The sequence below is a fragment of the Anser brachyrhynchus genome, assembly GCF_964034855.1.
Source record: "Anser brachyrhynchus genome assembly, chromosome: 1".
In the NCBI taxonomy this organism is placed as follows: Eukaryota; Metazoa; Chordata; class Aves; order Anseriformes; family Anatidae; genus Anser; species Anser brachyrhynchus.
In genome coordinates this window covers 43,992,026-44,004,315 of record NC_137694.1, presented here as the reverse complement: position 1 = coordinate 44,004,315, position 12,290 = coordinate 43,992,026, and the positions used below count along the sequence as shown (strand labels likewise).

Sequence of the window (12,290 nt, the reverse complement as noted above, 5' to 3'; positions counted from 1 at the left end):
AAGCTTTCCATTCTGACTACGTATTTTTTATCGTTCATACATGTTTATTAAAGATCTGGGATTGTCTTGCAACTTTTTAAAACTGTCCTTTTATTCCCATATAGGAGATGATTTGCTTTGGAATATTTGTCTATTAAAGGAAATTGTGCTTGCTTTGTTCCTTGTAACTCTTTTGAAAAATTATATTACTTTCCCTCTGTCTCTTTTCAGAGAATGGACCTTGGAGAATGTCTGAAGGTGCATGACCTGGCATTAAGGGCAGACTATGAAATAGCATCCAAAGATCAAGATTTCTTCTTTGAGCTTGATGTATGTATCTTGTCTTGGTGGAGAGAGCATAACTTGTGTGCCTAGAAGGATAAACTGAGCAACAAAAGTTAAGCTTTGGTGCACAAAGAAGGAGAACTTATGTAAAGTAGCTTTATAAGTGGAGGCAGAGAAATCCCTCCACAGTTATGGGAACATTTACATGCTTCCTCATGATTATATGCGAGTATTATGTTTGTATTGGTAGTCATTCCTAGGTAGAACAGTTAATATCCTTTCACAAAAATAATTATCATAAACCTGTATGCTGTCTTAGTGGTAACAATTATCAAGCAAATGTCATGAATGCTTTGAAGAGAGGCTTAAATTCTCTATTTGTTAATAAAAATGTCATTTTCTCTTGGGAATAACAAATTACATGCTATGTCTCAGTACACCATAGTTTGAGTAATACAGTTCCAAACTCCCAGCTAGGAAGTCTGTCCTCAGTGCAGATAAAAAAAAAAACTTGGGGTGGTTGTTGATTGGGGGGTATGGTGTTATTTATATGATGTTATTAATATGATTAATATTAATATGGTATTATTAATATGATTAATAGCTTAAAAATGAGGGGAAAAATGTTACAGTATTGCATGTATTGGCACGATGAGGTGAACCTAACTATCCTTTGAAGAATTTTAATACGTGTTATAAATGCTTACTGCTTTTACAGGAATAAGACTTAAGACAGATTCATTTCCAAGTTTCTGCAAATACTTCAGAATTTTGACAGTGTGCAGACTTGTTTTTAAAATGTTAGTGTATATTAATATATGCGATTATATACCATAAACAGCTAGGTTTTTGTTTTACTCAAGGTTTCACTAAGAAAAACTCTGAAAAGTTAGCCTTAAACTATGAAATTTTTAAGGATAATGAAATAGTCATGTTCTTTACAATGTTGATTGATGTTCTTGTTGATGTTTTAGGCAATGGACCACCTGCAGTCGTTTATTGCAGACTGTGACAGGAGAACAGAAGTGGCTAAGAAAAGATTAGCAGAAACCCAAGAAGAGATCAGTGCTGAAGTTGCAGCTAAAGTAAGCATGTAAAACTAACTGCTGAAGGGTTTTTTGGTGGTCTGTTTTTCTAAGGAACCAAATTTAGACTTTGGCAGACTATCCCATCTGAGAATTCATGCTGATTAAGGATAAAAATAAGTTCTATAATAAACACGTAAAAAGCAAAAAAAGATGCCTCAAACCTGTTTCTAAAGCAGGGAGAGGAGAAGGCATGGAAGAGACCTCTTTGATATTCTTGAGCTCAGAGAACTTCAATCTCTGTGACACGATGCCACACAAATGTTAGTAATTCTTGTACTTTTTGATCAAAAAAATCATTTTTTCTGCAAATACATGCACAAGCCAGGAAGAATGGTTGTATGAATACTGATTTTGCAAGACAGCAGTGTGAATTATTTGAAATCTATGAACAAAATCGTTCTCTGGAGTTGCTACATAGTCTTGGTAACCCAGCCTTTCTCTGTGTGTTTTGACATGAGGCAATTCTGTTTCCCTTGAAATGAGGAGGTTACCTATGCACGCTTCCTTTAATTTCACCCTACGGATTTTGCATATAGTAATACCTCAGTATTAGTTCAGATGCTTTTCCATAATTAACTTAAAAGCATTTCCTGCATTGAGCCTTTTCTCTTTTAAGGCTGAACGAGTTCATGAATTGAATGAAGAAATTGGGAAACTACTGGCCAAAGTAGAACAGCTGGGAGCTGATGGAAATGTGGAAGAATCTCAAAAAGTAATGGATGAAGTGGAGAAAGCCCGGGTAAAGAAGAGAGAAGCTGAAGTAAGTTGATTGTGTAAGGTTTGGGGGATAGAGAGGGCAGTATCCCAAATTAAATTGGCCACTAACTGTGTAGTGCAAGATGCCTTAGCTACTGGCACTTCCTTAGCTAACTGCTTTATATAAACCAAGGAATTTGTTTTGTGGCATCCTGTTTGGGAAAAGTTTCTGCCTTCAAATACACTCCTTTACTATTAAATTATACTAATTTCCACTGATGGTGTGTTTACCTTAGTTTAGCTGTACTGGCTGGTAACATCTGTGGACATGACAGTCATGTCTGTGTGTGTTGGACTTGCTCATCTCACTGGGTCTTGCGACTCTTGCTGTGGTAACCCCACTGTACATTGGGGTGTGCTGGTGTGTGGCTCATATTGGAAAGCTTCAGTAAGGGGAGCCATTTCAGACCCTGCTAAGCTTGTTTTCATTGAAAGACAGTCAATGGCTTGTGTATCAGGCACGTCAGAGTAGTCTTTGTAGTAATGTTCGGATGGCAAATCTTGTCAAGAGCTTTTTCTATATCATATTTCACCAAGATACTTAAATTCATAGAAACAAACATCTGCGGTTGCTTTAATGGTACCAGAGGGGTAGCTGGCAGTTTTGCTTGTCTGTCATCTGAGTGTAGGTAAATTTTGCTTAGATAACTTGATGTTTAATTAGCATCTAAAATGCAGATAGATTTCTCTTGTTTTAAACTGCGTTCACAAAGAAAACATACAATATTTTCATAATATGTTAACATATAGTAATTTTTGTGTTAACGTATTCAGTATATTGTCTGTGAAAGTTACTCATTGTTCTAAGCAGTATAATCTGAAATAAAGATAATAATTGTTCCACTTTGTTTAATTTGCAAAACCATTTGGTAATGTCCTGTTCTTACTATATCCAATCTTCAAAATGAGGAACCTGCACTTCATCTTAATGAGACAGTTAATTTATGAATGGTGTGACTTAACTAAAGGGTGTGCTAATTTGTTTTGAATTCTGTCATAAAAATAATATACTCTTGGTAAAAAAAAATCATTTTTGTATTTGTGTGCATTGAGAAGTAAGACTAACAAGTTTGCTTTTTCTAGGAGGTATACAGAAATTCTATGCCTGCCTCTAGCTTTCAGCAGCAGAAGCTACGGGTTTGTGAAGTGTGTTCGGCCTACCTTGGTCTTCATGACAATGACCGACGTCTTGCTGATCACTTTGGAGGAAAACTACATTTAGGATTTATTGAAATAAGAGAGAAGCTTGAGGAACTCAGGGTAAATCATTCCTCTATTTCGTGTGTGTGCCTGTTCTCCTACTTAATAAGGTAGTCTTAATGGAATCTCTGGCTGTGTGATTTTTTTTCATGTTACCTTTTGAGATATTTCATTAGTCTATAAACACTGAACATGTTAATCTAATACCAATTACCTAGATAATTTGATAAGATGGCCTCACTTGGACTAGTTGTGTTAAAACACCTGTTCATAGTAATGCGTCTTGGGAACAAAGAGTGCAATTCCACTTGTCAAATGGAGAACTGCATTCTGAATTAGTGTTGTTGGAAGTGTCTGTGTCTTGGAAAACTTGGGAGATAGACAGATGAACTTTACCTTACGCCAGTTTATTGGATGAAAGTAATGAGACTCTTGAAAACACATGAACATGTGACCCTAAGGGGGTGATATTTTATCCCTTAATTAGGGATAAAATGTTAATAGGGCTGTTGTTGATATGCTGTGCTCAGTTTTGGTACCAGTAAAGAGCACGTACATAAGAGGACAGTAATTCATAGCAGAGGATTTCAAAAAGATCTACAGAAATGTTTGGAGCTTCAACAGCCTGCTGTATGGTGAAAGACTACAGAAACCTGTTTATTTTATCCAGACATATTATTTCATAGGCACCAACAATGTTTTTTTTTTTAAGTGGTTATCACAGCTTTTAAGCTTGACTAACAATAGGTGAAATGAGTTCCAACAACTTAAGGCTGTAGCTATCCAAAGTCAAAATAGAAAAGGGTGTGTATCTTGAAGTGAGGCTAACTATTAAAATAATTGTTACAGGGAGGTTGCATGTTCTCCATAGCTTGAAGTTTTGAATCCAGTTGGAATATTTTCTTAAACAACGCTACCTTGACCAGAAATCACATGCTTGAAGAAAGACTTACTGGAATTATATTCCAGACTTTCGGTATCCAAGAGGATGGATTTGGACGCTTATGCCATTTATGATCTTAATATGCAGATTCTGAACTTTAAGGCTCAATTAAGCATGTTGCTATAGAAATCACTAAAGAGAATCGCTAAATGGATTGAAGCCCTAAAGCAAGGAATATTGCTGCTGAATTTGAGTGAATTGGCTTGGTTTTCATAATATTCCAGCTGTCTTGCATGGATACTGTGACTTACCCTTCGGAAAGCTCAACTCTTTCTATTAACTATATTGGCAATTTAGGCTCCTAAATACAGTTGTTGTAATTCAAGCCTTAGATACCTAGAGGAGATGATGTGTGTTTCCTCTCATACCTACGTGAAATTATGCAGGTTCACTTGAAGAAACCTTGCTTGTAGTTAAACTACTGATATTGTGCAAGGAAGTAGAGAGATAATTTGACGTAAAGGGGCTAATTAACTGATTATTTACAACCTTTGGAAAAAATATGCATGGATAATTGTCACATTCCCAAAGCATCAATAAAATAATCTTTTGAAGTACTTCTCCTAACAAAAAAGAAAACAATAATTATCCCCTCCTTCCTCAGAGCTCTCCTCAGAGATCTAATCAAGATGCTGCTGGGGCAATTCCACATCTCAGAAGAAGGTCTTTACAAAGAGTTGAATTTCTTTCATCATGTCCAGAAGGTGGCGAGACTTGGGTTTGGCCAGATCTCCAGTTGTGAGTTCCATATCTGAGGGCCCTCTACTGAGCGTGCCTTGTCCCCAGTAGTAGTGAGTTCAACCTGGGGGCTGTCAGCTGAAGCATCCTTTCTAATTCTATGTGTACTGTTCACAACACAGAAACAAGTAGCCTCAAAACTAGGTATCAGCCCAACCAAGTCCATTAAGACTAAGAGTTTCTTTATTTCAAAGGATAGCTGAGGGAGTTAATGAAATTCCTAACTATCCCTGTTCTAATTCCCTTCTACCTTTCCCCAGTAGCCAAAATATGATAGGTTTGGCATGGAAGCTTTCACATTAAGACATGACTTACTGCTCTGAATTCCCCTTCATGAAAAAACTTAATGTAAGTTTACATCTTTCAGGTCTTGGTGTAACACCCACGTATTTGCTGCAGCTCTTCTGCAATAACTTGTGTTTCTTGAAAAAATACATATATATACTGAGGAAGAGAGAGGGAGAAATATACACAAGGGAAAGAACTGAATATTAACTGTCTAGATTATTTTTATAGCTTTTACACCTTCATTTGAGAAATTTTGAAGTGTAACTTCAATGAATACATTCCTTTTCTTTTAGAGGATTGTGGCTGATAAACAGGAAAAACGAAACCAGGAGCGCCTGAAACGCAGAGAGGAGAGGGAAAGAGAAGAAAGGGAGAAACTGAGAAGGTAGGGATCTACTTTAATTGCATTTACATAATGTCCTATATAAGTTTAATAGAAAAACTGCAGTATACTTCATGAACGTTTGTTTTTCATAAATCTGCAGAATCATGAGTTTCCGTTCCTTGGAAACTTAAAAGTATTGAAAGAGTTAAGCATTGAATTCACTTAAAACCTAAATTATTTTTATATAAAGTCTTTTCTTTAAAAACTACAAATACTAGTGTCTCTACACACTTGAACAAAACTCGAACAAATGCCTTTTACATGTGATATGTTTCTCAGGTATGTACCTTGTTTTGACATCTGACAGGTGTTAACATTTTTCCTTATTGGGAATAGTTGAATAGTATTGACTTAAGCAAAGTAATTTGCTGTTTTTTATGAAATACTGTTGTTTCAAGGCTTTGTGAGGGTAGGGTTGAATGGGATCTGAACTGCAGTTCTCTTGATATACTGTCTTCAGAAGCTAATAATGAATATTTTGAAATCTATTGCAGTCTGATAGTGTGTCTTACAAGAAATAAGGGAGTACTGGCTCTATTTAACAGTAAGCTTTTCTTATTGAAGGGGTGTGAATTAAAAAGTGGAGTAGATATCCTACCCTTAATCCCTCCCAGACACACACACATGCGCGCGCGCGCACACACAAAAGCACAAAACAGAGTTGTTGGGGGATCTATTTCCTGATAAATGTGTTGCAAAGATGTTAACTTGAAATAAAAGGCCTTTAAATTTTTTGTTAGTAAAATGAGAATACAGTAAAGGCTCAACTAGTCTGACTTATTACTAAACTGTACTTTATATTTGGTAACGAGACTCTGTAAGAAAAATTGATTCACCATTTTCCATTTGTTTCAGGTCAAGATCCCACAGCAAACATACCAAAAGGTATACAAATCTGCAAACGAGAAATACCACCAGTGATGCCAGCCTTTCACAAGCTGGAACGTTATAAATTTGTCTAGCCTTATTAATTTGAGATGTTCTTCACAGAAAAAGCATCCTGTTACATAGTCATCTCTGTGTGCTTATACAGCATTTAGCATTTCCTGTTGAGCTGTTTGTCTATTTTGTGGCTACTACAATGCAACGTTTTGTCCCTGATAACATTTGGAACGCAGAGAATTACTTTATTCAAAACAGATGCTTGTGTTCAATACCTTTTGGTGAAAACCTGTGTTCTTAAAGCACAAAGTGCTACGTTAACTCCTATTTATATTGCCAGTTTTCTTCTTACCCTACAGTTGAAAGTCACCAGTGAGATATTACTGCAAGGTGATTTAAAAAAGAAAGAAAATCAAGAATTTATATGGTGTTTAGTACCTTCCAGGCTATTTTTATTGCAGTAGCTATGGGGAAAGGGTATAGTTCTAAGTTCTGGGAACATCATAATTACACAGCTTCTGCCAGATGATCCCTGTCACTGCATCACAAAATTGCCCTGATAAAAGCAAGATTTTAAAACAAAACAAATATTTTTCCTTTCTGAAGCTTGACTTGACTATGCTGTAACCATAAGTATAATCATAAATCAACTGTAAAATTGTCTGACTTAGTTTAAAAAAAAAAAAAAAGTTTGTAACACGTCAAATGTTGTTCTCCCCTCTTTGTTTGCCTGTGATAGGGCAATGCAGTAGGTCTGAACACTGCAGGTTATTCTCTGTACAAATTTGCTTGTGCATCGAGTGTGTAATATTCAAAGTACACTGATAGAGTAGCTAGGTGAATGCAGTGTCTTAATTCCTTTCTGTTTTAGATCTAGGTCCCGAGATCGCCGCAGACATCGGTCTCGCTCAGCCTCCCGGGAACGAAAGAGGAGAACTCGCTCCAAGTCCCGTGAGAAACGCCATCGCCACAGGTCTCGCTCTAACAGCCGCAGCCGGAGTCGCAGCCATCATAGAAGCAGGCATAGTTCCAGGGAGAGAAGCCGAGAACGCAGCTCCAAAAAGAGGTAAATACTGGTCTGGAAACAAATGGCTTTTCCTACATGCATGGTCAGATTTTTTTTTGCGCTAAATGAAGTTTACATTAAATACTTAATAATTTATACTTATTTTGAGGCTGTCTCAGATTTTGGTTATACCCTTTGTATATTTATGATTTAATATATAGTAGTGATTTTTTTTTTGTTTAAAAATAAAAGTAATAGGTCTGTGTATTACTTCTGTTGTGAAGGAGTGATCCAGGGTATTGCTGTCAAGCTAATAAATCTACACTGCAGGAAAGCTGGTAGTAAAGTGAAATAATTGATCTCCATTTGAACTTAGGGATATAAGCAGTTCTAACTGTTATACATTTAGTTTTCCCTTTGGGCTCTTATTCCCAGTGGTGGAACCCATCTGTTGTGTACTGCGCTAGATAAAGACAAGTTTATACGTGCCATTAAATAAAGTTGTTGTATCAAATATGAAGATACTGCTTTGCGAGGAAAGTGGCTTGATCCCTTGTTGAAAGAATTACTGCAAAGAGCAGTCCGGGGCAGCTGCTTTTGAGTGACTTGATTGCTGTCTTCTCCCGAGGGTTGCTGGCTTATTTTAGATGAGTGAGGTAAGCATAATTTAGAGTGTTAGAATTGCAAAACAAGGCTTCTGGTAGGGAGGCCTGCTCATAACCAGGATTCCATTCTTGTAAAGGTCAGCCACTGAGACAGAGATTTGAGTGCAGTGTAGTAGACAGAGTGCCTAGTCTTAAAACCCTGACAGATTGTTGGCTTAATAGAAAAGAAGAGATCTAGTTTGAAATGTCCATACAAGCAGGTTTTAGAATTCAAATGATTTAGTAGTTTTACCTCCAAGGATGGAGAAGTATTTGTTGAATTTATTCAAGTGTGCTCTCCGCCCTAAAGGTGAGTTTTCTTCTTTCTGGATTAGGTGACTCTAGTCCCACTGTGTTCTGTTAAGAGAGCATAGAAGACAGAGTTGGTCCAAGCCTTTTGTTTCCTTCTTTTTGTGGCATATGAATAAAACATAAATGTTCAGCACTCTAGTTGATATAATCAGTGGTATTTAAAATTCTTCAGGATGTTCTTCAGTGTCCTAAAGTCAACATTTCACACTCAGCAATTTCCGCCTTCGTTTTAGCCTGTCATCATGATTATCTTCAAGACTGCCATTTCAAGGTGGTCACAATGGCAGATTAGCAAATCTTCGCTTCAAACTTGTAGTTTTTCAGTCTTAAAACAGACACTTTAATTTGTATCAACACATTTGTTCACTTGGATAAACCACTGCATAAAGTATATGCTCAAATTGCCTTTAATACTTTGACATCAAAGTCCAGCCTTGCAAGACTGAATTTCAGCACTTAGAGAAAATTATACTGGTGGATTGTTCTGTCATTCTCATCATAGTTGTTCAAACTCTCCAATTTGATAAGCACAAGACAAATGATGCATTATTTTTGTATGTTGGCGGAGAAATCTGTAAGAATAAGGAAATGGCATGAAAACATTTGACTATTGGTGCTATCCATATAACGCTAAACCTATCAGCTGCCAAAGATTACCTGAAAAAGGACAAGGTACTTTGAAGATGAAATCGGTGTCCTTTTACAAGATAGTATTAAAGGATAAGCCCTTCAAGCTTTGTTTGTGAATGAGTAAAAATACCAGACTTCAGGGCACAAGATTTCAACCTTACGAAATTCAGTACTGGAAATACTTCTTCTGATGCCATTTCCCAACCTGAGAGAGACCTGTGTTAGAACAATCCTTAGCACAGATAAGAGTCTTTGACTACTGTTAAGTTGAGGAAGGTGTATGCCATCATTAGTAGCTCATATGTCTTAATTCTTTAATGTCAAACAATACTTGTTATATTTAAATTATGTAAATTGTGCTTTCAAGAGGCTAATGTGTCCTTACAGCTACGGTCTTGCTTCACTGGAGCCAGGATAATGATTGACCTTGCAGCCAGCCTCGATGCCTCCTTTTATAGGTGCCCTTCTAGCCGTTAGATCTGCTTTTTACATGAATGTGAGGAAAAGTCTTCCTATCAAATACAATACCGCTGTTGATGCCAGAATCCAAAATAAACCTGAACTTGTAGGCTCAAACATATCACACTCCTTGTTTCTTAAGAACTCTTTTTCTAATCCAAGAAAGTACAAATTGCCAAATCCTATTTTTTAAATATTTTTTGAGTATTTTCTTAAAATGCAGATATAAAATACCTTTATTCAAACCTGTCTTCCTTAATCTCAAAAGATTCAGTTGTCCAAGGGATTGTGGCCAAGTATAGTTTGGAAGAGAAAAGACACACTCCAGCAAGTTGCATACTTCAGGAAGGAGTCCTCCTTTTTTTTTTTGAGTGACATAACCAAATAAAGTAGGATCTGGAGACTGTGGTGCTTTTGCCAGATCACCGAACAGCAGAGTGACATCAGAAGCAGTAGAAGGACTGCTGAAAGCTGCAGCAGTGGCAGCACGTGCTGCCGTTAACTCTAAGGCCACTGAGAGAACTGTGGAGTTGTGGCTTCTCTATGGGAAGAGTCACAAGGTTTTGTGCTAACCTAAAGCCCTCAGTGTGATTTTTTGGGGCTTGGTTAGAGTAAAATACCCAATAGCATCATTAAAGTTCTTGCAGGCTGCTGACTCGTGTTCTGAAAGCCATTTAGATGCTTGTGTCTGTGTGCTTGAGCCCACTTGTAAGAATTTATATATCAAAGGCTAATGACGTATGTAGATACTGTATGGACAAAGAGTATCCAAAACCATAAGATAGGATTTCACGTCACCTGTTTTTAGATGACTAGGTCACATGTTAAATCTCAAGAGTCCCGTTTACAGACTCATCTGACATATTTCTGCGTCTGTTTTAAAGTAGAAGCTTCTAGGGCATGATTTGTCTCATTCCTTTGCTTAATGTTAAAGGAATCTGGTTATCTTAGATGTCTATACTGCAGAGATTTAAAGCTGGGTGAGATAAATACTCTCAGCATTTAGACAAACATGTTTTTTAAAATATTCTTCAGGTTCTGGCGGACAACAGAATGAATGTTCTAGCCCTATTCTTATTCACTGCAGTGGTAGTGAAGTTTTCTCATTTTCTTTCTTTTGAGAAGAGTGCCTGGGGTTGATGACATATCGCAGACCTATGCTTTTAGTCTCTTACCTGTTGGAAGAATTGAAACTGGCTACATTATACCCTGCTTTCCTAGATCTCACACTAAACTGACAAGGCTACTTAGGATTTTTGTCCAAGGTCACTTACATTTTTTGTCCTCAGATCCAATGCAAGCATCCACAAATGCTGTCCTGGAACCAGTATCGCATGTTATAATGTGATTCATAATTGTTCAACGTGACAGTACAGATGCTGCCCCACATATCTTGCAAATGCAGGATTTCTGATGAAGCATCTACTTCGTTGTTTGGAGATAATCCTTACTGAGCATTACAGAAAATGTAAATCTAATAGAGGCTCTGATTCTAAAGGCTATCTATACCTTGTCCTTGGGAAAGGTAGGAATGGTATTTTAGTTTTGAGTCTCCTTGTAGTAATATTGTTTGCTAAAGGGATTATATAAACTCTCACATTGTTGTGCAAACATCCATTAAAGCCGGACTTCCTTCTTGTCACCTGATTAGAGCCTCACCTGTATGGAGCAGTGGGACAGCTGGACAAATGCATCTCATATTCTCCAAAAACGTATTGAATGAAAAGCCAAAGCTGTTGATGGCTTTGTATCCTGTCTGTCTGCCTATTCTAGGATTAATTACTAAAATTAGTCTGAGTCAGCTGATTTGGGAGCATTGTTACTTCTGCAGTAGACATGTAGTTCAAAATACTTAGGAAGCAGCTATATTAACTCTAGTATTAACTTATTAATTGGCATGTAGTGTGTGGTATGGAATTACTGTCTGTATTTCAGCACTTGCAAATGCTAAATCTTGTGAAACACCACGCTGCAGGAGAAGTAATCTGTTTATCTGGGAAACTATGAGAGGTCGCTTCTTTGTAAGCTTATAAAGGGACACTTATTGAAGAAGCATTTTGGAGACTTCTGGTTTGAAGCTTTGAGGTAATGACAGTAACTTACTCCAGGTGGAAAGAGTACAGTCTACTGTCCAATACAGCAGATATTTTGTCTAAGAAATTAGTAACTAGCTTTATGCTAGGATGCTATTAAGATTTTTCTGTGAAAGTATGAATTTGATTTTTTTTTTTTTATGATTGCAGGACATCTTAAAATGAAAATGTAATATTTTTTCAATGACAAGCTTAGGTGCAGGCAGCTTATTTAATTTAAACTTTTTTCGGTGCGGGCAGCTCATTTAATTTAAACCCATGTAGAATGTTTAATGGAACAGCTCTTTCAGGCTTCTTTGTAACGGTTTTGGAAATGCCTGTCATCACAATAACGTATCTATAAAGAACACCACACCGACCTTCTAAAATCTTCAAGGGATGATTCTTCTTACAAAAACTAAGTGGAGTGTAGGTTCTAGATGTGCTTTTGGTCATGTAATAACCTCCTTCAAGAATCTCTGCAAGTTAATTCCCCCTTTCTTTTGATCAAATTCCCATTTTTAAGTACACTTTAAAAAAAATTGTAACTTTGATGCGTGAGAGATGCTAGTCAATTTTTCTCAAGTTAAAAACTGCATATGAGAAATTCTGGTGGAACTTCT

General features: G+C 36.9%; 1 protein-coding gene across 4 annotated transcripts in view; it reads left to right on the top strand.

Annotated features, from left to right (window-relative positions):
- LOC308200505 (putative RNA-binding protein Luc7-like 2) overlaps positions 1-12,290 on the top strand; it is a 33,664-nt gene that overhangs the window by 20,037 nt on the left and 1,337 nt on the right. For 2 of the 4 annotated variants that reach the window (XM_080606363.1, XM_080606361.1), the window contains 7 exons: positions 211-309; positions 1,239-1,349; positions 1,969-2,112; positions 3,192-3,368; positions 5,571-5,662; positions 6,518-6,547; positions 7,416-7,610. In XM_080606363.1, coding sequence (XP_080462489.1) covers positions 211-309; positions 1,239-1,349; positions 1,969-2,112; positions 3,192-3,368; positions 5,571-5,662; positions 6,518-6,547; positions 7,416-7,610 — 848 coding nt within the window. The remainder of the gene's footprint in view (positions 1-210; positions 310-1,238; positions 1,350-1,968; positions 2,113-3,191; positions 3,369-5,570; positions 5,663-6,517; positions 6,548-7,415; positions 7,611-12,290) is intronic. The other 2 variants (XM_080606364.1, XM_080606362.1) reach the window with 1 other exon arrangement.